General features: G+C 41.8%; 1 protein-coding gene across 6 annotated transcripts in view; it reads left to right on the top strand.

Annotated features, from left to right (window-relative positions):
• Positions 1–27,083, top strand: part of CTNND2 (catenin delta 2) — a 936,097-nt gene that overhangs the window by 727,849 nt on the left and 181,165 nt on the right. For all 6 annotated transcript variants that reach the window (XM_019541636.1, XM_019541627.1, XM_019541621.1 and 3 more), the window contains one exon: positions 8,203–8,386. In XM_019541636.1, the coding sequence (XP_019397181.1) occupies positions 8,203–8,386 (184 nt within the window). The remainder of the gene's footprint in view (positions 1–8,202; positions 8,387–27,083) is intronic.

Below are 27,083 nucleotides of genomic sequence, written 5' to 3'. Positions count from 1 at the left end.
TTGAAAAAAATTGACCTTGGAATAAATAAACCTATACTAATTTGGTTCATTCTGAATTCATGCATTTTATCTTTTTTGAAAATGCTAGAGGTTTTAGCACAGGTACTCCATAAACACACCACTAAACTGGATTTTTGTACCTACTTATATATAGTACAAACTATTTTTTTCCAAAAAAATATTTATTTCTAGATATAAATAAAAAAATATGCACACACCTTGACAAATCTGTCTCATGACTGATATAGTTCACTTGACAGTCCAAAACATTCTTTTACACCAGTCTCATTCCCATTACAATAGCTGCACTGTGCTCCCACATGCCCATGCATCCATGTGCCCATCACCATCACCTTTAACCATCACAGTCACACAAAGCACCATCTGATTACCCACTTTTCCCCCACCCCGCTTCCAAATTCCCTGTATGTTTCCCCAGTTTTATTCATCAATTCTCATCATCATCACTGTTCTCATTGTTGTCTTCTCCAGTAGGGGTCCCCCCTCTAAGCAGTCTGTGCTAGTGCTTTCTGTTCAATATTATCTCTGCCATCTCTTCCCCATCTCTTCAACTGTCTTTCTGTAGTACTCAGTCCCATTTTGGCACAGTCCTCGCATGAGAGGTTCTTGTGTCTGTTTGTGAACAGGTTTCTGGTCTTCCACAGGACATTCTTGAAGTAGGAGATGAACTGGTCAAAATGGACTGTCAGGGTTCCCTGCTGCTTGGTCGAGTAACTGAACAGCACTCCCTGTCTGGTCAGGGGCTTGCCCCTGTCACCATCAGGAAGAGTACGATTACTGTCCTCCACGCTCCCTGAAGAAAAAGTAGTACCACAGGAGGTGATCAGTTGTTTCCACCTTCCACCAGCAGGTTTTCCTGTGGGAGTTTGGTGGGCCTCTCTGCCCCTTTCTGTTTTTCTATGTATGCATTGGGAGTGCCCAGTGGGCTACTTGCCAGTTCAAGTCTCTGTGCTGCTTCTGTAGGTCCTTGTGGAAGTTTTGCTCCAACGCACCTTGGCAGCTGTCACCAGATAGTAGGTCCATTGTCACCAATATGTCTCTTGTCTTTACCACCTCCTGTATCTTACAGTGGTTCATTTGGGTGACTGGTATCTAGCTGCACAGATCATATTTATTCCAGAAATGTTTCAGAACCTCATAGAACCATGGTGCCTCTGTGGTCCACAAGGTTGTGTTGAGTGGTGTGTATACCCACTAGCTTTGCTGTAAATGCCCTGAAAAGTATCTTACAAAGCAGGCTACTTTGGATTCTGTCCCTCTTGCCAGTTTGCAGATATGGCTCATTTACTTGGCCCAAGGGAACAGCAGGACATCTGACATTCCTTGGCCCCCAATCTGATTTATCTTGTACAGTATGGTCCTCACAACATTCTCCCATCTGGAGCCCCAGAAGAAGATGCATATCGTTCTTTAGATTCTATGGGTGACTTGCTCTGAGGGGGGTGGAAAGACCATTGCAGTGTGCAGAAGTACCAGTAGCAATACCACTGTCATGAGTACCACACACCCCCATGTTACCAGGTGACAGGATTTCCATAGTTCCAGTCTCTGTTTGACCTTGGCCTCAGTCATTGCCCATGTCTTCTGTCCAGTCAGCTCTGGGTCAAGTTCAACCCTGAGAATCTTTACTGCCTCACAGGGGACAGAGATCCCCAGGACCAACAGGTCCCCAAGTTTGCCCAATACTAGGAAGGTGCTTTTGCTCGCACTGGCAACCACCTGGGTATGTCATAACACTCTTTCACCTGACCACTTGTCGCATCATGTTTTGGTTTTTTTTGTAAAAATATATTTCTCTCTCTATATATGGTTATATATACCTAAACCAATCCCGTTACAGAAAACCCATTCCCATGCACCCACACACCCATACAAAGGCCCGCTGGCCACCTGTACCTGTTACCAAATCCGCAACTGCACGCAAAACACACAAAATACACACTCAGTCCTTTCTGGTCTCTCCGACCAGCCCTCCCTTCACTTCCACCCGTGCCCTGCTTCTGGGGTCAGGTACTCAGTTCACATGGTCTTTTGTCATTGTCACTTCAGGTTCCATTGGAGGATGTTTAAGTCATCCATGCATGACAGTCCAAAGCCAAAAGACTCAGGATTTATCCAATTCATTGGGCTGAGTCCCAACAATCAACAGCATTTCAAGTCCTGGTGACCACACAGCTCAGCACTGCACTGCTCAGTATCTGTGTGTACTCCAGATACCACCCAACCACCACCCCAACCCAAAAGATCTATGTACTGATTAGCCCAAACTCATGACTGGAATCAGATGTTCATGTCATAAGTCCTGGGATCCTCTGAAAATTTATAAGCAGATCAGGCAAAGGACAATCTGATCCAGCACTACCTCTTGGAGGGCAGGGCCATATTAATCATGTCCTAGGCTGAGAGAAGGGAGCAACAAAAGGATTCTGGGTAAACTACTTGAATCCCCATTTGGTGATGTTTGCCAAATCTTTAAGGCTGGTGAAGAAACAGGAATTATTGAAAATGGGAAAGAGAGCTGCAGTTTAGCTGTGGGAATGAAGAGGAAGTCAAAATACTCCGGGACCTCCCATTCTGTTCAGTCAGAGGGATGGACCAAGGTGGTCAAGGGCCTTAAGGCCCGCTGCACCAAGGCCCCTGCCCCACCGGAGCTTAGCAACAGGTATGAACCTCTTGCAACCCCGCGGAGTTGCCAGCTCCCACAGGCAACACAGGCTCAACTGCACCTACTGCTCCCGCTCTGCCCAAGACAAAGCGTAAGGTGTTTGTTGTGGGAGACTCCATCCTGAGGGGGACTGAAGGGGTAATCTGCCACCCCACCCCTTAGCCCAGGAAGTCTGCTGCTTCCCAGGGGCCCACATCCATGACATTGAGGAGGAGATCCCTAAGCTCCTGCAGCCCACAGATCACTATCCTATGCTCCTTATTCATGTGGGCACCAATGACACAGCTCGGAGTGCTCCCAACCGGGTCATGAGGTGCTACAGGGATTTGGGAGTGGAGCTAAAGGGTCTGGGGGTACAGGTGGTGTTCTCTTAGATTCTGCCAGTCTCAGGGTATGGGCTGAGGAGGGAGAGGAGGATCCAGGTAGTTAACCAAAGACTGTGGTGCTGGTGCCATCAGGAAGGCTTTGGCTTCCATGAGCACAGCCGGTTCTTTGGCAAGAGAGGCAGCGAGCTGCTGGGAAGAGGTGGTCTCCACCTCCCTCCACTGAGAAGGAGCCAGACTGGCTGGCATGCTCACTGGGCTTTAAACTAAGCCTGTTGGGGGATGGGGACTACTGCCACTGCTGGCCCGCTGAGCAACCATTGCAAAGCCAGCAGGCCACGTCACTTAAGCAAGTCCATCCCTGCCCTAGCCCTGGTACAATCTGTGGGCAAGGCAAGAGCCCCCAAGGGGACACTTGCCTGCCTGTACACAAATGCCAAGAGCTTGGGGAATAAGCAGCAGGAACTCGTCCTCCTGCTTAACACAAATAATTACAACATCATAGGGATAACGGAGACCTGGTGGGACTCCACCCATGACTGGACCATGGGTATAGATGGCTCTACCTTGTACAGGAGAGATTAAGTAGATAAAAGGGGTGAGGGTGTAGCTTTCTATGTTAAGGGAAGCTACACATCCCTGCAAGCTGATGTTGGCAACCATGGTGGATGACTGGAGACCCTCTGGGTTAAAATCCGTAGGGAACATGGCACAGGGGACACAACAGTGGGAGTCTACTACAGCCCTCCCACCTGAAGTCAAGAGCTTGACCAGTAGTTCACCAGGACATTGGCTGAGGCCGCATGCTTCAGGTCCATGGTTGTCATGGGAGACTTCAACTACCCAGACATCTTGTGGGAAGAGCACTTGTCTAAATCCAGGTGGTCGCAAGCTTCCTCACCTGCATGGATGACTTCATTCTGACATGAGGTCTACGGGCCAAAGAGATAAAGCACTGCTCGACCTGGTACTGGCAACCAGGGATGACCTAATCAGCAACCTAATGATCGAAGGGAAGCTGGGTGACAGCAACCATGAGCTGATCACCTTCCCCATCTGCTGTGAAGCTGGCAAGTCAGTCAGCAACACAGAAGTCCTTGACTTCAGGAAAGCTGACTTTGACAAGCTCAGGAGGCTTGTCAGTGTGGCCCTAAGGGACCATGACTCCAGGGGGAGGGGAGCTCAGGAAGAGTGGTTGCTCCTCCAGGGAGCGATCCTTAATGCACAAGCTAATTCTATTCCATTTTGGAGGAAAGGCAGCAAGAGGGCACAGCAGCCCCCCTGGCTCTCCAGGGATCTAGCAGACCTCCTGAGGCTAAAAAGAAAGGCCTACAAAGGATGGAGAATGGGATTCTCCTCCAAGGAGGAAGATTCTGCACTGGTCTGGTCCTGAAGGGAGCAAACCAGGAAAGCCAAGGCTGCAACTGAACTCCAACTAGCTTCGAGCATCAAGGACAATAAAAGTCCTTTCTCACATATGTGGGGAGCTGGAGGAAAAACAAGGGCAACACTGGACCCCTGCTGAACCAGATGGGACAACTGACAACTAACGCCCAGAAAAAAGCAAACCTATTAAATGGGTATTTTGCGTCAGTCTTTCATCAGTCCCATGGGATGCCCATGCCCAGTATGGGACAGGGAGGTCTGGGTGAGTGAGATCCCCTGCCCTCCATAAATGCTGACCTTGTGAAGGAACACCTTGAGAGGCTGGATACCTTCAAGTCAGCCGGCCCTGACAATCTGCACCCCAGGGTACTCAAGGAGCTGGAGAGCATCATAGCCCAGCCTCTGGCACGGATCTTTGAGAACTCCTGGTGCTCTGATGTAGTGCCCAAAGACTGGCAGAAGGCCAATATGGTGCCGATCTTCAAGAAAGGGAGGAAAGTGAATCCGGCAAACTATAAGCCCATCAGCCTGACTTCTATCCTGGGGAAGGTCTTAGAAAAGTTTATTAAAGAGGCCATCCTTAATGGACTGGCCAACACCAACATCCTGAGGGATAGCCAGCGTGGGTTTGTTGTGGGTCGGTCTTGCTTCACCAATCTCATTTCCTTTTATGACAAGGTGACCTAGCACCTTGGACAAGGGAGAAGAGATTGATGTCATATATCTTGACTTCAAAAAAGCCTTTGATCTGGTATTCCATAATCACTCTTGGTGAAACTGGCCAATTGTGGCCTTGGGTCCACCACAATCTGCTGGCAGGGAAATTGGCTCTGTGGTCCAACACAGAAGGTGGTAATTGACAGAAGTTAATCATCATGGTGCCTTGTGACCAGTGGGGTCCCCCAAGGCTTTGTCCTTGGACCCATATTGTTCAACATCTTCATTAATGATGTGAATATTGGAGTCAGAAGTGGACTGGCCAAGTTTGCCAGTGACACCAAACTTTGGGGCAAAGCATCCACACCTTAAGACAGCAGGCCGATCCAGGCTGACCTGGACAGGCTCAGCAAATGGGCAGATGAGAACCTGATGGTGTTTAACACTGAAAAATGCAAGGTTCTCCACCTTGGGAAGAAAAACCTGCAGCATCCTTTTAGGCTCAGCAGTGCTACATTGGCTAACACTACAGAAGAAGGATACTGGGGGGTCATCATTGACCAGAGGATGAACATGAGCCTGCAATGCGATGCTGCAGCTAGTAAAGCAAGCAAAATGCTGGCTTGCATCCATAGATGCTTCTCAAGCAAATCCCAGGACATCATTCTCCCCTTGTACTTGGCCTTGGTGAGGCCGCAGCTGGAGTACTGAATCCAGTTTTGGGCTCCACAATTCAAAAAGGATGTGGAGAAGCTTGAGAGAGTCCAGAGGAGAGCCACGCACATGATCAGAGGTCAGGAAAACAGACCTTACGATGACAGGCTAAGAGCTATGGGGCTTTTTAGCCTGGAAAAGCGCAGGCTCAGGGGTGATTTGATGGCCACCTATAAGTTCATCAGGGGTGACCATCAGTATGTGGGGGAATGTTTGTTCAGCAGAGTGCCCCAAGAGATGACGAGGTCGAACAGTTATAAACTACTGCAAGACCATTTCAGGCTGGACTTAATGAAGAATTTCTTTACTGTCCGAGCCCCCAGGGTCTGGAATAGCCTGCCATTGTAGGTGGTTCAAGCACCTACATTGAATACCTTCAGGAGTAAATTGGATGCTTATCTTGCTGGGATCCTGTGACCCCAGCTGACTTCCTTTCCTTCGGGCAGGGGGCTGGACTTGGTCTTCCAAGGTCCCTTCCAGCCCTAATGTCTATAAAATCTATATTCAATGTAGTTAGTTGGTCACCATGATTTGAAAAGGAATGGGTGCTGAGGGAGACTGAACATAATGGACACTGCCATATACCTTATTCAGATGGGCTATATTAGTCTGTTCTATGGGCCGTGTGGTTTATAGTTGCATTCAGTGTTGGCTGTATTTAATCAATGTCATAGTTAGCTTCTATGGTTGCGTACATGCTACTTTTGGCTGCAATTTAATGATAGACTGTATTTAATGAGGTTTCCTTGTATACAAATGCAAGACAATGAACTTTTCCCCCCACACTGACTGGGGGAACCTGTCTTTTTTTCAAATAAATACAGTATTGTGTGACAAAATAGGGAAGATATTCATTCTTCTGCTTTTTCAATTCTCTAGCTCTTTAACTGACAGCTGATGAGTGATTATGTGTGTTGCATATAAGCATTAATTCAGTCAGTTTATGTTATTGATGCAATTAGCAAAATGACCAATATTAAATAATATGTAATTGGGTAATAACAAATATATGCAATTGAATACATGAATTAAAATCCCCATAGAAGAAATTAAGCTTAAATAATCTATAAAAACACTGCTATACATTATTGATTTGTATTTACTGGAATGCTCCTTCATGTCTTAGAGGATTAGAGAACCCCATAGTAACTATTTCTTTACAAACCATCATATCTTTTGTCATAGTTAGTTTTGTAAATGAGTAATTTACAATCTGCAACTGATTTTCTTTCCTGCCTGGTTTTATTTCTGTGTTTAGGTAAGGCAAATAAAAAGGTTTGTTTTTAGTTGTGTTAACTTTATATGCTAAAATGCAAGAGACAGTCTTTCTGTTTATGTCATCATTATAACTCTGCCCGGGAAGTTTTCTTATAATTTGTCTTTTGTGACTTATGAATCTTAGTAGAAAGTTTCACTTCCCAAAAAATTGTCATGTGAGGGTTGCATCATTAACCTTGTGATTTGTGAGTAAGCATTTTAATGCTTTGTAATTTTATTAATTAACATATAAAATTATATTGAACTATATATATATATTAGTAAAAATAGTTATATTCCAACCTTGCATCATTGTCATCAGGATTTACCATCTACTCACATGCCTTGTTCCATAATGATAATGGAGTTAGAAAAAGATAATTGACCAGTTTAAAATAAATAAGTTGCAGAATTTTGCAAGACTGTTATATGCGTTGTTAAAAGGTCATTTTGATAGAGCATTAGCCTGGGCATTCAAGGCACAATACAGCCTCAGAAGAATTAAATGTATTATTCAGTCCCTGTAGTTATCATTGTATGGCACATTATTGTTAATCAGGAATCTGCTTTCTACTATTGACTTTTATTTTGGATTTTTTAAAAAGTAGTAGTGATGAGAGCCTAGATCAGTGGTTCTGAACCTTTTTCAGTTGACATACCCCTGGGTCTCAGAGTGAGACTTCATGTACCCCCCTGTCAATGGGAAATTAATTTTTTAGGCCCTTCAGTCTGTGTCAGACAATCTGTGAAATATATCTCACGTATCCCCTGATGAGGTTTCACGTACCCCCTGGGGGTACATGCACCCCTGGTTCAGAGCCACTGGACTAGATCCTCAAAGGCGTCTAAATTCTGAACACCCCCTGATTTCAGTAGGAGTTAAACACCTAAAATAGCTTTGAGGAGGAGGTCCTGAATGACAGTCTGTTGCCTAGCTTGCAGGCTTACCACTGGGAGACTTTAGGACAGCTGTGGCTACTCCTTTTATTTTTAAAGGAAAGTGGAAATGATCCCATCTTAGTGGGATAGTTTTCTGTCATCAGTGACCCTTTTATTTACACAGTTAAGTCCTTGACAGAAACAGTTTGATTATTTTTCTTAGTACTGCTCATAATTTTTTATAAAAATTCTTTATCTTAATCCCCAAAGCACTAATGGGTAGTCATTTACTTCTCATAGGAGTTCTTTGGAATCTCTCCTCTTGTGATGCACTGAAAATGCCAATCATCCAGGATGCCCTTGCAGTGTTGACCAATGCAGTGATCATCCCTCACTCTGGATGGGAAAACTCACCGCTTCAGGATGATCATAAAATACAGCTTCATTCATCACAGGTGCTGCGTAATGCCACTGGGTGCCTAAGGTAAGTCTGGCAAAACATTTGTTTTGACTTGATCCCACTTCCATTGTCTTCCCCAACCCCAATCTATACTAAACTTGGTTGGCATTTCAGCAAGATGACTTTTCAAGTTCTAGCCTTTAAAATGTGAAAACCATTCAGAAACCAAGTGTCAGGTCATTTGTGAACAATCTCTAAAAGTGTGTTTTGTTTTGTTTTGTTAAGAGTTTTAGACCAATCCCATAACTAAAACACATTACAGATGTTTTTTTTCTTCTTGTAAAATGTCCTGTTTTTCCAATTGCTTAAATGGTGTCAATGTGTTCTCATTATCACATCCAATTTAATTAGTGTACAAAGTAACGCATATGCCTAGGAATGTTATAATGCCTTATGGGTTCCAAATGCTATTGCTGTGGTATGATAAATTTGTAAAGCATGTTTTTTCATGCTGGAGAGAGATGGAAAAAAAGAAATATAGCAATAGAGCAACCCATGTAACATTGTGCAACCCAAATATCTAAACAAATTGTAATCAACTTGGTGCATCTTTTCCTAATTATGAATGTGATATAGTGAAAAAGGTAACAAAATTGAGAGGTATTTCTGTCCTGACAAATTACTGCCAAGTCTGTCAGTGTCCTGAATTCTATCTTCGGTTGTTACAGTGTTTTGCTCTAACACTTTGGGCAGATTTCATAAACTCTTGTTGGTATCAGTTTCTCCCTCTATAAATGAGAATGCATTTATATACTTCACAAGTTTGTTATGAAAATTGGTTTAATGTTTTTGAGACACTTTGAAGAGACTGCATGTTCTAAGATCAGTATTTGTTGTTATTATTGTAATTGGCAGTGTGTCGTGTCCAAAGAAGAAATTAATTGGATAGGTCTGAAGAGAATTGATCTGTGGTTAGGGATGCAGAGAAGGGGGGGAATGCAGGTTTGTCCATGGTATTCTTTTCCCTTCTTCCTCAGTGAATTGTCATCTTTCTAAACAGTGTAAGCAGTTCTGAGAGAAAGTAAGCGCTGATAATTGACTGCTGCTAGTATGGCATTGGAGGAAGACACAGTTGAAAAAGAAATATTTGAATATTGCTAATATACTGATCAGGTTTGTGAGCTAAAAATGTTGGCATATTCATAGACACCTCTAAGCATTTTGGGATGCCTTAAAGGAAGCAAGTTTTTGCAGGTTAGCTGATTCTGATTCTGAAAGCAGCTTGGTGTTCTAATTTTGACGTATGGCATGTTTTGTTTATGGCACTAGGAAATCACAGCCCACTGGAAATATGTGAATCCTAGTATGAGAGAAATACCCTATAATACCCATGCTGGCTGGAGATTATGGGACTGGATTCTGGGTACCAGCTGTGATCTGTAGCCACTTCCTGTAAGGGCATTGATGGTAGCTCTGCTTGATATTCCTAGGTTCCTATGACTCCCCCTTGGAATTCAGGATGGCCCTACAGGTACCCTACCTCAACTTCCCTCTAAATACACACCCAGAGTCTTTAAAACAATATTCCTCCTCTCATTTGGCCTGGAATTAATAATGTGTCCCCTAAAAGTTTCCCTTTTACATCTGAGGTTTCTCAATCCATTGTTTCTTACATTTGTCTTCTAACCTTGGCCTCTGTATTCTGTGAGCTTTAGCCTCTATTCTGGGGTTTTCACAGCACTTTTTCAGGGGGCTTTGTCTCCAGCCCTGGCCAATAGATTTTTCTCACAAAAGTTAGGGTGATCATATAGCTCTCCTTCCCAACAGTTCTCAGACAGTGCTTGCAGCTTCTTTTTGATTAACTCCAAAGTAATCTAAATGCCCCCCTTCCATTCCCTCCCTCCTTCCTGCATCCTGCAGCTCTACAATGCTCCTGGTCCTGGGCCCTTAAAGAACAATGACCTGAGATTCCAGTTTCTTCTTCCTCCCAGGTATTGAGTGTTTCTCGTGACCACCTTCTGTCTCAGGTATTTCTTCAGCATTCATTCATCTCCCCCAGACATAGGTAAGAGGCTAACTGCCCTCAAAAACTACCTTTTTGGTTTTTTAAAACACCAGTATACTGTTATTCCTTTTGATTTTTTTTTTTTATCAACTAATGGGATGTCTCAGAGAAGTCTGCATAGATGCTATTGTAGAAGCATGGAGCATTCAGAAAGGACGGATGCTATCCAGAGCAGCAAGAACTTCTCCTTTTACATTTCATAACTGTTGCCAACCTGTTGTGCTGAAGAGCATTACATTTTATGTGACTAAAGAGAAAAGATCCCACTAGCCATTTGATGTATCTTAGAATGCTGGGTGCCTAGGAATTATTGGTACAGTCCTGATGAACATTTTATAAATAGGTAGTTTTAAAATTAAAATTACAGATCTCTGTAAGTACATCTGAAAGAGCTGCTGGATTCATGCTTCCCAAGCACCCCCTTCTCTCTCAGCATTGTGTGAGATAGCAGTAAGCAGGATGCAGCAGAATGTCTGGGACAAAAATACCAGAAAGCTTTGGTCTTTACAAGAACTGACAGTGTATAGAACCCCCTGGGGAGTTTAAAAGGTTTGTTGTACTGCCTTTTAAATGCTCCCACTCTACTCCAAAGGTCACCAGTGCTTCTTCCTATCTGTGACTAGATACACATACTCTGTATCCCGTGTGTCAGATGGTGCACATTTGAGATGACCTGTAAGTCTTTCTAGGAAGGGTAGATTAAATTCCTTAAAAGAAGGAGATATGCTGCACTTCCAGGCTGAACCTGTTATTCTAATCATTTACGTCCATTTGATTACAAACATGGATCATTATGGAAAACATGCCATCTTTTTCTTTGGGATCATCAGCTTGTTATTAGAGAAGACAATTTTCTGCTTCCTTATCTTTAACTTTCCATTTTCGCCTTTGCTTTGAGTCCCTTGGTTTGCTTAATAGGACAATTCTGGCACCTTGCACCAGTTGCTATGAGTTGCATAAATATTTGCAATAAGGATGAATTGTTTGTTAGGAAAATATTTTTATGCCTGCTTTCTTCTTTTTAAACAGTTGTTTTGAATATTTCATGTAGACCCTTGATCATTGTGTGCTTACACTATGGAAGGTTTAATGCTAGGTAATGTTCTATGTAAGTGTGGTGTGGTGTTTTTTGTTAATATTTTAGAGTGTTTGGGGGCAGTTGCTTGCTTGCTTGCTTGTTTTATGATGGACTGACATTTGAAAGGCTTAAATAAATAGGTACATAAAAAAGTTATAATGAAATCATTGTCTAGATACTATACTTACTGGTAACCAGCCATGCATATTGTAACAGTGGTTGCCAGATCTTTGGGGGGCTAAATAAAGTACCCACAGTGTCTCACGTATTCAGTGTCCCACGCTTCAAAATAGTGGTGGGGGCACTTTAACTAAAGCTCCATCACCATTATTTTGAAGTGTAGAGGTGCTGAATATACGAGACATGGAGGCTGCTAGAGCATGCTAATTAATTGATTAGCTGAGTCTGCTCCAATGCATCCCTGCATATCTACAGGCCCCCAGTGTGAACAAGAGCTTCAGAGTCAAGTCTTATTTTGGTATACTGTTTTTATTTCCCACTGTACTGAGAGGTGGGTCATTTACAATCTGTACCACTGTATGCTTTTGTTACTTGGGGAAAAAATGCTGGTATTTCTCTTCTAGTTCCATGCTATTTCATGTCATATAACTTGGGTAGTTTTAAAACTGAGAGCATTAAAAGCTGGAAATGCCAAATTGCATGCCCATCACTCCCAATTCCAATAGAGGCATTCATCTTTTATAATACTGTAGACTCTCGGATATGACATGCCTCACTGTAACACCCAATTAATTTGTCTTCCTACTGTGATGCCAGCAGCTTAGCCCACAAGCTCTGTGAAACATTATTGCTTTCATATTCACACGGATGTGAAACCCTGGACCTTTGTTTTATGTTTTTTTATTCCATTTGAATTACTGTAGTGAAGTGCAAAAAAGTCCAAACAAAATTTGTGAGCTGTGGCAATTTTCAGGAGTTATATATGATTCTTTTGAACTATAAAGCCACTAATATGAAATGTAAACACATTGCATCATCATACGTGTGACTATCATGGTTTGTACACAAAAACCAGTCTTTGAAGTATTATGTTCATCCAGAAACTGCAAAAAAACCCAGAAAGACCAAACCTCAGTTTGAATTTTGAGGAAAGGTCTGTGATCTTAAAATTTTCTCACACCTGAAGTTTGCAAGTTTGCTTTCTGTGTGTGCAATCAAAACTAACAAAAGTGTATGCAGTAATATACCAATGGTGTAGGTTTTTTTACATCCTTAGCGTACTCGTTATACTTCACAGATCCTTAAGCTCTTGTTTACACTTCCTTTTTTTGTTTTGTTTAGTTTTTGTTTCACTTGATTTTCCATTATATATTTTTCCTGAAATTTCACAAGTTATTAAAGCATCAATTTCTTTTCTTTTCTTTTAAAAAAATAATCTAACTTAAAAAATTGGAAGATAGTAGTAGCTCAAGTAGTTATCCATCATAGGGCACTACATATTCTGTGGCTTTCAAATTAGTCACAAAAAGTGTGCCAGAAAATTTAATTTCAGTTTTTAAAAATACATATAGCTCTCACATTCGAAAATGAAATACATTAAAAAATGAACATCATATAAATGGATTCAATACTTTATTTTCCAGCTGAATTTACCAAGTCTAAATTAATAGCTCTGAGTGACTTGACCTTATCTTAGTTACCTGTGGACTTATTTCATAGCATCTGACTAATCAAGCTGTTGCTTCGAAAACTTATGCCTCTGAATTAGTCTATAAGGTGCCCCTCTGCCCTGCCCTCTGTGTGATTTCAGACTAACACTGAACATTTTAGCAGACATACCCACTTAATCTACTTTTCCCACAAGCTTTAACATTGTGCACATAATTCCAGGGTTTAGTGCCCCCTATAAAAATTCCCATGCTGAAGGTGACACTGAGAGATATTAGAAAAGCATACAAAATTAGGGTTGGAAGGGACCTCAGGAGGTCATCTAATCCAACCCTCTAGATGTGGAAACTATGGAAAGAGCATAAAATAAATAACCCAGTGGGGCTATTATTCATCACTTTAACTCCCTAAGAAACTTCCATTTTAATTCAGATGAAGGTGCCATGGCATTTATAGTCTGCCACACCTGGCTGGCACAGAACTCGGGGATTTGTCTCTCTCAGATATTACATGGTCCGTTCATCATACAAGACCCATTAAGAAAAGAATGAAATAGGAATAGCATCATTTCACTGGCTGTCTAGGACATTCCCACTTTCCTCCCAGGAGGAAAAATTTCTCTCTGGCATAACCATGGTACACTGCAGTGAATCCCCTGGGATGACGTGGAACTTTCTGAAATGCCGTATGCGTTCCTTTCTTTACAAGATCGGGGTTCTCCTCAGGATAATTGACAGTCAGCTATTGAGGGACGGTTTTTAAAGGGTCCGTAGCCTAAATGCTCTGGACTTTAACATATGTAGTTTTCAGAGCTGGAGCAGATTGGGCCAGTGGGCAAAACTCCCATTAACTACAGTGGGGTCAGGATTTGTTCCCAGGTTTTTGGACCAACTGTGAAAAATCTCTTTTAGCCAGGAGCTAATGGGAAGGAGAAGTTTGCTCTGGCCACTTCTATATGTCCAGCTGGCAAGAGCGATGGAACTAGATTAAGGAACTGTAAAGAGTGGAGGCAGGATTACTCATTTATATATGAAGCTCTGCAAATCCCCACCAAGGAGGGTTTTTTTCTATGCACTCTTCTGCAGTTCCTAATTGTCCTGGGGTTAGGCAGGCCTGGTATGAGGATTTTGAGATTACCACAACATTTTTTTAAAATGCTAAATATATTTCAGCCCTTAAACCAATATAGTTTATGCAAGTTAAATCCAGGCAACAGTCAAATCAGCAGCTTTACTGCTAATTCTGTGATTAAGTTTTCCTTACAAACTAGAATAAAAAACACAGAAAAAAAGTTAATTCCTTGTTTCAGCCTCATGTAGTGCCAGTACTGAGGAGACTATTTGATTTTCCTATCCCTTGTATTTTATTCCATTGATTCTAGGGGAAAAGCCACTTTTCCAAAACAAGATTGTGTTACATATAAATAAAACACATCAGTATTTCTAAGCAAGTTCTATTCATGACCAAGTGCTGTCTGGTGACCTTAAAATGTTCAGTCAAGCAGAATGAATTAAAACTTTTTAAGGGAAATTTTCAGTTCGTTCCTTACCTTCTTAGGAATGTGCTCTCCATATCTGATTTGCCTGGTAAAGTGTTTTTCCTGAGAACAGCCACAGTCTTTAAGGCTTGAACTAGCTCCAACTGGGTACATTTAGGTAGGTCTCACTTCATATGTTTAATACAAGGCACAAGGCATAGACTTTTCTCCTTTTCAAGATGTCTCTCACTCAGTTTACTTTCTTTTTGAAAGTAAAGATGTCAGTTTTTCAATTACATTGTCTAGTTGGAAGATACAACACACATTAATATTTGACAGCCAAGGAATAATCTTAATAGTTGGATCCTTTTACTTGTTCCTCCCCTTTATAGTGTGAGGCAAGCAATGTGGTAACCACCAGGTATGGAAGGGTGTGGGAACTAACAGCCATTTTCTGTCATTGGGAAAGAATTAAGCCCTTTGTGTAGGACACAGTTTACTTTTGGAAGAAGCCAGAAGAAAATACCAGTCTAAGAAAAAATCCAAACCATTTCATAAACTGATAAAACCACAATGATTCTGTCACAATTGAACATAAAGTTTGAGAGACAATTGTATACTAGATATAGGAGATGGTGTTTTTTTGTGAATTCTGTGATCATTCATAATGTAGCTGAGATAAAATCTAGCTCAGTAATTGAGGAGGGGAACCTTATTTGAATAAATTAGTGTCCTGATTAGTATTAGGAAAATTTTATTCAGAAGGTACACAGGGGAAAACTACCAACAGAATTAAATCTGTAGATGTGTCAAATATTTAAGTATTCTTCTTTTTTTCTTGTTTTTTATGAGCACAGTTTCTCTAACTTTACATATTCACACTGAACAAATGTGTGAGATTTAAACTGGGGCACATTCTATTTATTGCACATTGGCAGCCACAATGCTGCAGTTAAACTACAAGATTAACCCTAAGAATCCTAAACAGCTGTAAATTCACTCTGGTTTAAGCTTATCAAAATCTCAGCCAGAAAGCTTATTTGAAAACAGATCAGCTGTTAACGTATGACTTTAGGTTGATGCAAGAAAATTGAACTTTATAGTCCCAGGATCATTTTATCCTCTGAGACCTAGAAAATGTGTTTCCATTCAACAGCGTGACTCCCTGTTTCTATCAATGTGACGAATAACGGAAACTGGATCACTACATCAGGATCTGGCCTTAGATGCAACATAGACTATGGCTAGGAACAGACTGACTTTTATTAGTAAATGTTTAGGATTGGGAATCCAGAAAAAAGATGACAAAGCTGATAGGGAAATACAGAGTACCTGAGCAAGGGACTAACAATAGAAGGATGGGGGTGAGGAGGTGAACACAACTAGGTTACAGGAGATACACTATTGCACAGAAACCGGATTAAGTAATCAGAAACTGTTTTAAACCTGTAACAGAACAGATGTTCAGTGCAAATAAAACAGTTTCAAAATGGCGGAATTTGTATAGCATCCAAAGCATTATGCACTATACAAATAAGTGGAGAGGCATGCGTTGCCTGAACCTCTAAATAGACAGCAGACAGATAGGGAGATAGGTTGCAGTGAAAGCAAATGACTGAGCATAACTGGTGTTCAGCATGCACCTGATTTATTTCCTAGTCTTTCTTCTGTGTTTCACTGTCAAGGGTCACCTATGGCAAAACTTTTTGAATAAATTACTGAAGCTGCAGTTCTCTTCTGCATTAGGAATGATATCTCCCTGGAAATCAGGTCCACATCTGATGGAACAGCCATCGCTGGGTAATCAGTGATCTGACAGAATTGAATCCTTCCTCTTGTGGGGGAGTCAGACACTTTGGTAAGCAGCTAGCGTTGACTTTAGTCCAGAGCTGCTGGGCCTTCCTGCTTGTCTGTTCTATAGCTCCCTTGTGCAAAGAAACCCAACTGTGTCACAGCTTTCAGAGGAATCTAGTAAAGCTATTTCATTGGCCAACTCTGCTTTAGCAGTAAATGTAGGTTCAAGGGACACACACCCTGGCTGTGAGCTTGTGTGGACTCATGCTCCTGGTAGGTACTATTCTCAGAGACTTTTCAACCATTTTAGACAAGACTTTCTAATTGGCAGCCCACGGTTAACATGCAGTCTAGGCAAAATCTGCAGCCACCTTTCCCAGTGCTGCATGGTAGAGGAAGGCAGGGCCTGCATACAACTGGGTAGGGACAGACGTTACACATAAACCAGTTTAAGTGAGCAGAAACTAGTTTAAACCTGCAACAGACCAGATGTTCAGTGCACATAAACCAGTTTGAAAATGGCTGAAACCTGTTTGAGATAAACCTGATTGAATGTAGTATCAGAGTTAACTGATTTGGCTCAAACAGTTTATGCAACTTCTGTCCCAGACCCCTTGCTGGTTTAAGATAAACCAGAGTCCCCCAGCATCCCAGCATGCTCTTGGGTTGGGTGGGCTCTATGCTTCATCGCAGTGCCAGCCCCTCCCCTCTGCATCTGCCTGGCTTCTCTGTGCTAAGCAAGGATTATTCCCCCCCACCCCTCTGCTTTACCTAGACCCCTCGGCATTAGCTAGCAGACCACACATTGGCTACAGTCCATGCTGTGGGAGAGACAAAGGCAGACAGGCTTTTTAGAGCTAATCAACAGGTAGCTTAATGTCCTTTGTTGGGAGAGCTGTTTAAGAAGAGATCCATTAGTTAATGGAGAGAAGCTTTGTTTTCGTAAAGAGCAGATAAACACTGAGTTATGGGTGATAAACTTTCCCTGCTGGGCAGCTCAGAAGAGGGGGTATAATCAGAATGTCCTGTCGGGGCCTGACCATGCCCCCCTCCCTCCTCAGCCCTGCTTACTTAGGATGAGTGGAAAAGAGAACTTTGTGAGGTTGATTTGGGCATGGAAAGTTTTTAAACTTCCCTTATGGGTGGTTGGAGAACCTCATTGTCAGACAGCCTAAAGAGATGCCAGGTAATCTTAATTTTTAATACAGGGATACTGTTGCTGGGATGTAGACTGAACCCACTAAATCATTTCACATGAACCCACCAGCATCATAAATTTAAAATGTTCTGTTTCAGCAAGATGCTTCAGTATGTGCCAATTTCTGCATATGCACTGCCCCCCTGGAGTCAGTGGCATTAATTTCTCATGCCTCAAATTGGACTAGTATTTAAGCTGCTTTGCAGAATTGGGCTTTCAGTCACTAGAAAACTGAACTTTATTCAAGTCAGTTGCCTGTAGGTAAAATAGTCTACTGTAATATCCTTTTATCCATGCCAGAAGCCATCCAGTCTCTATTCATCTCACTTCAAGATTTGTTGACTTTTATTTGGCTTGTAAGTGTTTTCCCATGAACACTAATAAAAAAAAATAATTAAGTAAAAAATACTGCTCTCATGGGATGCAGGGAAACAGAATGCTGCCTGCCAAGCTTGGTTAGCATACAAATCCATTTTGAGTGTTTGCGTGAGCAGCATTTCAGAGTGAAATACAGCAAATCATTTATGGATCTCATCTCTTTTGATTCATTGCCAACGGCTTTGATGATTGCATTCCCATTGGAGATACAAGTCTGAATTTAGAAGTTTAATAACTTAAGAGGTTGGGTTTTTGTTTTTGGTTTTGGTTTAAGGCACAGGCATGATAATCTAGTTAAAACAATCCTATTTTAAAACAGGGAATTGCAAGCTGCTACCTGTGGATGTCTCCTAGCAATCAATTCTCTTCCCTCCCATTTTTGTGAGTGTATTAGTGAAGTAGAAAACTAGCTTGAGGTAAAGAGAGACCTATGTACCATCCAAGGTGAAAGAGTTGACACCTATCACTAATTCAATTCTATGTAATTCTACCCAGTTCTAATGCTTTTTTTGACAAGTCACAGTAACTCTGTTGTACACAAACTGAGAAGGTTCAAAACTAGGGCAGGCTGATGATGTCCCTTTTCGCCACAAGAGATTGGAAATTCAGCAACCTGAGAGGTGTGTTGACAAAAATAAAATATTTAAAACAAGACTAACCTCAACCTGACTTTTTTGTATACTTCTTGCCCAGAAACTATATCTTACAAAGGGGAAAAGCATTATTCACTGTGTAGTGTAAAGCCAGTTACACTTCTACATGTTAGCTTTCCAGTGATTCAGCATTGGTGCGTGTTTTCATACCGGGTAGGCCAGTAATAGCAGGTGTTTGAGACAGATGTGATTGGCATCCATATAACCTTGTGCTTGCTGATAGAAAGATCTGGTTTAACCACTCTAATGACCCTGATTCCTTAGTTGAATATTGTAGACAAGATTTTCGTAGATGCACTAACAGTTTCTGTGAGGAGTCTCTCTTGAATTGGGCAGGCAGAGTGAAAGACTTTCCTTTTTAAAAATGTATGCAACAAAGTAAAAAAAAAAAGTGTCTTCCCTAAAGTAACCTTACATTTCACTATGAAGTTCTGTATGGTTGTCAGGAAGGATTTCTTCCTAAAGGCTGCATGCATCCTTATTTTGAAAAATGTATGCGGCAATGTATCATCCACACATACAGTCTAAAATACATGAATGTCTGTGTAGTAGTACTGGTTATTTAGGATTACCCATTACATGCTTAGGATTTCTGTGATAAAGTAGTTTTGAAGTATTCGGCCTAGTATGGCTTTGCCATTTTCACAGCTCATTTCCTTTGGCCAGAGTCCCATTTATTATATAGTTAGTCTACTTCAGCATCAGCACCTTCTCTTTAAGGACAGCAATACTGCAGTTTTTTCCACATCGTCCATCCATCAGAGAGCGAGAGAGAGAGATGGAAAGGGTGTGCATGTGTGCACATTTCTATGTGCACATCCACACTCACACGTGCACACGTTACTGTCCATTAAGCAACTCCTGGAAAATATTCTGGAAGAGAGAAACATAACAGCATACGTTAAATATTCATTATAAATAGAGCCTTAGGGTGATTTCGCTTAAGAAATTAAAATTTTTGTTTAATCAAGCAAGATATATATTCCATTTATCAGGTTCACTTTATGCAGTTAATTCATAGCAGGTATATGTTAGCAAAGTCTGTTAGATAATATGAATGAATTCAACTTACTAAAAGAAACAACCTGAAAGGCTGGTGATTCTTAAGCGTTTCTTAGTTAGCTCCTATAATGTCTGGTTACTATACATGACAACCTTGGGATTTTTTAAAACTTAAAAATAACTATGAAAGAATGTGAATAAATACTGTATTTTCTTGTATTTTTTGTTAATGGCATTTGTGATTACCTTGGCTGTGCTAGCACATGTCCTGAATATATCTAAGGTCATTTTTTTTTAGCATTTTCAACCAAATGTCATGCCAGAATGGATCTTCAAAACTCAAAATCTGTCAAGTCATTGACACAGTGTGCACCTTCAGGGCCACTTAAAGGGCTGGCACCCAAAATATCAGGGAATAGTCTGGAGCATGCCTGTCCATGCAGGTGAGCAAATTCTTTTCCCATGCCTGGTGTCCAGGAGCACGATTCTCCATCACTGATGACACTGGTCAGCACCTGGTTTGTAGCTGAACTATGGATGTAGCCAGGACTATTTGTGTCATTTCTGAAAAAAGAGCTAATATCTGGCTCCAGGTTACAAAGAACTGGACTTGTTGCCTTGGAGTGGAAAAAAGCATGCCTTACTTTGGACATTCAGCTTAATCTATGCCAATGGATTTAAACTTGATTATACTCTTTCTGCCTTACCTCATATTAGATGGGAACACTTAGACTAATCCCTGTCTTACAATCATAAGGTTTTTTTAGAGCCTGGATAAAGAAAAAGAAAAACAGAGCCTAAGGAAACTGCTTCTCTGTCAAATTAGGATGTTGTATTTGAAATCTCTGCACCCTGTTAATTATTTCACTTGCTGATCATTTTAGTAGGCACTTCTATTTAGTGTGCTTTATTTGTACTGGTGTATGGATATTAGACTTCTCAAATGGATTTATGTGGCAGACTACTGCCACTAGTGGCTATTGCTACTAGTCTCCTGTGCCAGGTATTAACTAGTCCCCATTCAGAGTTACAAGTCTTCTGTCTCTAACTAATACTTCTGAATCCTGTTGTACCTGCCTTTAGTATAAAGGGATGGATGACCAAGTGATCTCAGTTTGTAGAGACTTCAGATCTCTGAAGGCTCACTTGCAAAAGCCCAAGTCTCATTTCCCTTTGAAAGCTGGCCTTTTAACCTTTATTTGCTCTGCCTACTAGAAATTGGCATGGTTGTGACCCCCTACCCACACTGCCTGCACCCACATCTGTTTCCTCCTTGATCCATTCTCTAAATTCACAGAGCTAAATGTCAGCCCTTGCATTCAGCAGAGGCACATTGTCATTCGTAAATAGCTTGGACCCAGTGTACAGCTAAGGCAGTAAACAGACATCTGATTTGAGAAGTTTCTTGTCATCCTGGGTTTTGACTCAGATCAAAACAGAACACGCATACTCTTTCCAAGCTGCATTGCTGCTCTTCTGATGGGAGGCATCCAAAGAGAGCATATAGTCTGACAGGCTTGTCACTGGAATTAACTGAAATTAAACTAGGGGCACAATTAACTGACAGATGCACACAAAACATTAACACATTTTAATTAGCATATGTTGCAGGTTCTTGAAGCAGGACAGTGTGTGTGAACAGCTGTAGGATCCTGGAACAAAACACTTTCTCCCAGGAGAAATGCAATGTCCACTTACAGCCTAAGCATGATCATTGAGGCCCATGCTTCCACAACCACTCTGACTTCCTCACAATTCATACTTGTTCATACCCTGTTAATATGGGCTGGTTTGGTGACACGTTACCAAGTTTATCTTGCTAATATTTCCAACCAAATCAATCACGGGCTCAGACAGAATTGTGTAATCCAGCTATTGGCAACTTTTTTAGACTGTGGGTGAGAATGACACAGCTCAGGTCAGAGGAAGGCAGGCACTAGAACCCAAATGCTGCCATTTCTTCAAACAAAAGCACAGAGACAGGTCCTGTCACCTCACCAGTGCTTCCCCCTTCAGCAGCACAGAAGAAGCAACCACTTCTCTCATCATTAAACACAGCTCTCATCATTAAACACTGTCAAGGCCCCATGTCCACGAGCTGGGTAAAATGGCTCCATGACCCAAATACAACCAACCTGTGATCTAATCCGCTCTGCTTTCTCAGTCCCTTAACCATCAAATTTAACTGGGTGTGAGTGCCAACATCATTCTCATCAAGGCAAACAGCATGTTAATGGCTAGAGTTTGGCCTTCAGTGAGTACAGAGGGATGTAACCAGACCCCATAACATGCTTTGGCCTATTATCAAATGTAAACAGCTTCAGCCTTGAAGTTTGAGGATGATTGATCCACTGACAGGGATGTCCATTTCTGGCACAATACATGAACTAGTGCATCCCTCCAATGCAGGACTTGAATCTGATCAGGGGGTGCCCATTGCATTTGAAGCCCAATACCACAATCTCTGGGGGTTTTGAGAAGCTTAGGAAGGAGTTAAAATGTGTGGGGGTGTGAGGAGGGACAGGGACATGTGAGAGCCAGTCAGCTCACCTACTTCCTTATGTCCCAATCAGTAGCGAGACAGAGGAACTTAATGAAGAAGGGCCAACCATCATTTTGCCACAAATGAGCACTTGTATCTCCTAAGAGTCCTGCGATCTGGTACATTCCCTGCTGCTTTTTCAAAATTTATCTGCCATTAACCTCTGGGAAAGGCCTATTTACTAGAAAGTAGTTACTTTCTGAACATTTTAAAAAGACAAATATCAGAATGTTTATCTAGATATATGATTTTTAATAGGGTGTGTATGCATGCGTTGGATAGTTTGGTTTGTTTTGCTTTGCTCTTTTTTTTTTTGGAAAGGATTGGTATTTTTAGTGACTGCTTGGTCTTCAAAAAGACTCTGAAGGAGGAGAAGATAAAATTTCTGGATACTGAAAGAACTCGATATTTCTTCTGGGAAAAGGGAAGAGGACTGAAAGCTTTGGATGGGTGGTGGGACTCTACTTGTTGTTGAAAGACATGAATGAGAAAAAATGTATAATTTTAAAAAAACACTTCAGGATACAGGCAGATAATTTACTAAATAGGCTATTTTCATTTTAAGCAAATCTTTTTTTTTGCCTTGTAGATTTTCTGTAACTATTTGCAAAGCTGATGAAGAATCCAATGCTTTTTGGTAAAAAATATATACATATTTTCCCCCCAGTAGGCCTGGTTATTACTTTAGTTTAAATTTGAAAAACCTTCACTAACTAATTGTCAGGTAGTTATCTAAAGTTAAAATAGATCATGAATTTTTGTTGGCAAGCCTATGCCTTTGAAAAAATTTGGTCTGATTTGTACATTGACTATAGAGCTAATAGATGCCAACAGCTAATTACATTTCTTTTAAGAAGCTGGAAGGTGGCTGCATTAGCACAGACATTTTATTCCAGAATTGTGGCCTTACCAAGAAGCACATGTAAAGCATTAACTGATTAATTACTCTCCATAATTTTGTGTAATAGCACTGTCTAGACTGTAATGCATGCAGCTTTGCTACTGCCAGGGTTACAATTTGCTTGACCTTATTACAGGCGAACACTGTCATTGCTAATTGCGGGCTAATTTATGTAAACAAACGTTAGTTCTGCCTAAGGAAAGTGCTATCATTATGTTCTAGTGCCAGCTGAATGTGTTACATACTCACTCATTCCTGAGGTCCAAGTGAGGGTGTTGTGCAAATGATCCTTATAGCAAACATCACAGTTTCAAGTAAGGAAAGCATATCCATCCCCCTATGTGTTTGTGAAATGGGGATTTATGCCATGCTTCATTGCCATTGATCCAACAGTGTTGAGTGAATCTCTCTCATAGAAGTGTGCTAGACTTTTGTATGAGTTTCTGAGTGGAACCAAGCCCACTCTGCTTTTGTAGAAGTTAGGGCATGAAAGTAAATGAGGAGTAACCAGAACTTGGATGTTTCTTTAAATAGATTGACCTATATGCATCCTTTACAAAGAGCACCTTGGTATCTGCACTAAATGCCATTTGCTCTTAACTATTTTTCCCCCTGCTCAACTCAGTAGGAGCATTAATTTTGAATCCAATAGAGGAAAATCCTGTCTGGGTAGAAGTGAGAATGGTTCAAGCCAAAGAAGCAAGCTCCTTTATAACCCTCTGGTGGATATTCTTTATGCAGAATATTCTGTGGAGATCATGAACAGTAAACGGGGATTCCTTTACATTCTTGATTTTTTAAAAAGGGTTTGCCCATGCTCAAAAATCACATAGATACATACCCCAACCTCTAGCAGAGGTCCGCGTTAGCCGGAGATTGCTTTTACTGCTCAGTGAGAATTATATAGTGACCTCAACACAGTGCCTTTGTCCATTTAACTAAAAACACTACTAATTTTAGCACCAGTTAGGATCTTTGAAGAAATCAAAACATCTGCAAACTGGAAAATATGATGGCAAATAGGTAGAAATATCTTTCACTGGTATCAGTCTAGGTAACTCAGGTACCCATGTCAGTGGAGAATGCAAAAGAGCAGGTTACATAAATGTGCTGAAGCCCCTGTATATCTGCTTGGCTTGCTAGTCTATGCAGAAGGCCATACCTGTATTTTCATCGCTGCTCTACCTATGCTAGCTGATACCTCCCATTGGCAGTACCTAAAAGAGGCCAAGGATTGAATGTGCATGAAGGAACTATCCTCTTATAAGCCATCTCTATCCTAGAGAGAGAGGTTTACATCCCCAGATGAGATTGATAGGAAAACTGGAAGAATTTTGTTTTACTGCTGTTTTGCTACATCTTTTCTCTGGCTGAACGTAAGCATTTAGTCCTCAGCATTGATTAGGACAAGGAATTTGGTGAAACTAAGAGCTTAGTTGGGAGGAAAATAGAGGGGCTGAGTCATGGAGCCACTGAAAGAAATTAGAGGGACTAGGAGCCAGACGTGAGAAGGAGGTAACAGGGAATGCTTACACCAGCTGAGGAGTTGTGGAGGTGGGGGGGGCTTTAGGTTGTTTGGACAAGAAGACCAGGACAAGGAACCAATGGAAGGGAACAGGCAGTCGTGGTTGGGAGAAATTTAACAAGGGGCTGGGATCAAATGAGAGATCTTAAACTGTCTGGGCAAGAAATCTGAGACAAGGAGCAGAGGGGGAGAGACTTCAAGGAACTGAAGATGAGATGCTGAAAATGAGGAATCTGAGGAGAGAAACCAGTACAGGCATCCAGTAGTGTGGAAGGAAGATAAGCGGAAGGGAGAAATGTATCAGACTAGATGCTGAGAGGGAAGGAAAGGAACTAACTGGGCAAGGAGGGTAGGAGTCAATGCGAGGAGAAGAGTTGGGAAGAATCATGCCTTTATCACTGAAACTGGATTGAGAGAGAAAAGGTATGGGCACAAGAGACTAATTACCAGAAGGTAAAAGCAGGCATACATAAATTACTCTGTGGTAACAGTGCACACTGGGCACATCTACATGAGACACTTTACTGCACAGCAGAGCAAATTACTGCATAGTAAGTGTCACCGTCTACATGTGCAGGCCCTTACTGTGCAGTGATTTTCTCTATTTGGGAATTGATTTACTATCTGCAAATGCAAGTAGCAAATTAACTGCTGAGAAACTACTGCATACTAATGCACGTGTAGTTGGCTGACTGGGAGTAACTTTGCTCCCAATCAGCCACGCAGCGGGGGGGTGGGAGATTGCTCCCTGCCCCAGGAGCTGCCTCATGCTAGGGCAGGCTCCACCACCGGAGCCTGGGTGGGGATAATGTCCTGCTGCCCCAGCAGTAGGGAGCTCCCAGTCCCTGCTCCACAATTGCCTAGAGGTCCCCCTGCTGCAGGGGGACAAAGCAGGGTGGGAGCAAATATGCTCCCAAATATGCACACATGTAGATGCCTGCCCAGGGTACACTTGAATGTGTAGATGCACCCACTGTACAACCCATCCAGCTGCATTTTCATTTGTAGAAGCACCCACTATTACACTGCAATAGATGAAAATAACTGCAGAAGCTTAGCTCTCTTTCATTAAAGGTCAGGATAACAGTTTGGCATTCATCTGCTCTGGAATAAAATTGTGTGCATAAGTAGCTGTTGCAAGATACATATCTGCCTCTTTTACTCCATAGGAACCAGTTTTTTTGAACACATGCTTCAAGACTGATTGGGAAAGGAGACTAGATTTGTATGAGAAGCCTGAGGGGTGGAGCGGAGACAGGAAGTAACTAACTGAAGATGTTGTCCACTGCCCAGTGGTCTAGAAAATGGAGAATGAAATTTGGACAGGTTGGAGGGGATGGGACTAAAGTGGCCATGCTTTGGGGGTCTGGGCAGGAAACTTTCATCTCTAAAGCATACAACCCCCAGAGGCTGGAGTGGCTTCAAACATTTTTGAGTCTTCTGCTGTGAGCAAATACCTGTGAAATGCATTCAGAAAATATTCTGTGCTCTTTTCTGTGGCTCACTGTCAAGCTGGGAAGAAGTATGGTATTCCCCAGAGGTTTCCCATGGGACCAGTAATATTCAATACCTTGACAAATTACTTGGATGATGGAATTGTGTGTACACTTATTACAAGCTACGATGACACTAAGCTGGGGCAGGAGTGTCATTAAGAGGATAGGAACACGATTCAAAATGACTTTGATAAATTGGAAAAGGGATCTGAAATAAATAGGGTGAAATTCAGTAAGGACAAGTGCAAAGGACTACACTAAAGGAGCAGTTAAATACACAAATGCAAAATGAATTTTCCCCAGCTTTTTAAATAAGTAATTACCTACAAATAAACTGCATTAGTTAATAGAGCAGTATTATGGCTACACATTCAAGCACTGAAAATTTGGAAATGCCAGTGTTCCATCTTAATTTAGCCCCCATATGAGTATGCTTTATGATACAGTAATCATAGAGTCAGTGCCTCATTCAGTGCACAGGACAACTGGTGGTCCCTTAAGGCCCAAGTATTTCTTATTTTGTTTATAGCACGTGCTTCTCGGTTTTTTTATTTCAGAGTCGCAAACCCTGCTGTAAAGGCAGAATGATGGTATTAGGCCTCTGGCACACGTTACAGTTATGGTGCAATTAACGTGTTGATCTCACCATAAATAGTAAGTGCCACACATTCAGCCAGTTTATGGCAGCATAAAGTTGCAAATCAGCTGAAAAGAGTGTGGAACATCTTTGTGGCTCATTTGAATGGTGCCGATGAATAGAACGTGCAGCACTGCCATGCCAATGCTGACAATCAACTGATTACCAGCATCAGCCTGGGGACAGGGGTAGGTCTGATGCTGAAAACAGCTGCAGAGAGAGTAGGTTTCAGGGTTCCCTGGTGGGGGGAGCCAAGGGGCTCTGACCACCAATAATCTGTCAACCTCTGCACATGGCTGCTTATAAATGCCAGCTTATAGAGAGCCAAGCTGAACCCATGTTTTATAGATGTCCTGAGGCATGGGGACTCTATGAAGGGGGAAGAAGGTCCCAAATCCCAGGGTCC

The sequence above is a fragment of the Crocodylus porosus genome, unplaced genomic scaffold (assembly GCF_001723895.1).
Source record: "Crocodylus porosus isolate Cpor-Errol unplaced genomic scaffold, CroPor_comp1, whole genome shotgun sequence".
Taxonomy (NCBI): domain Eukaryota; kingdom Metazoa; phylum Chordata; order Crocodylia; family Crocodylidae; genus Crocodylus; species Crocodylus porosus.
The sequence above is the reverse complement of the archived record's forward strand: the minus strand, read 5'-3'. Positions and strand labels throughout refer to the sequence as shown.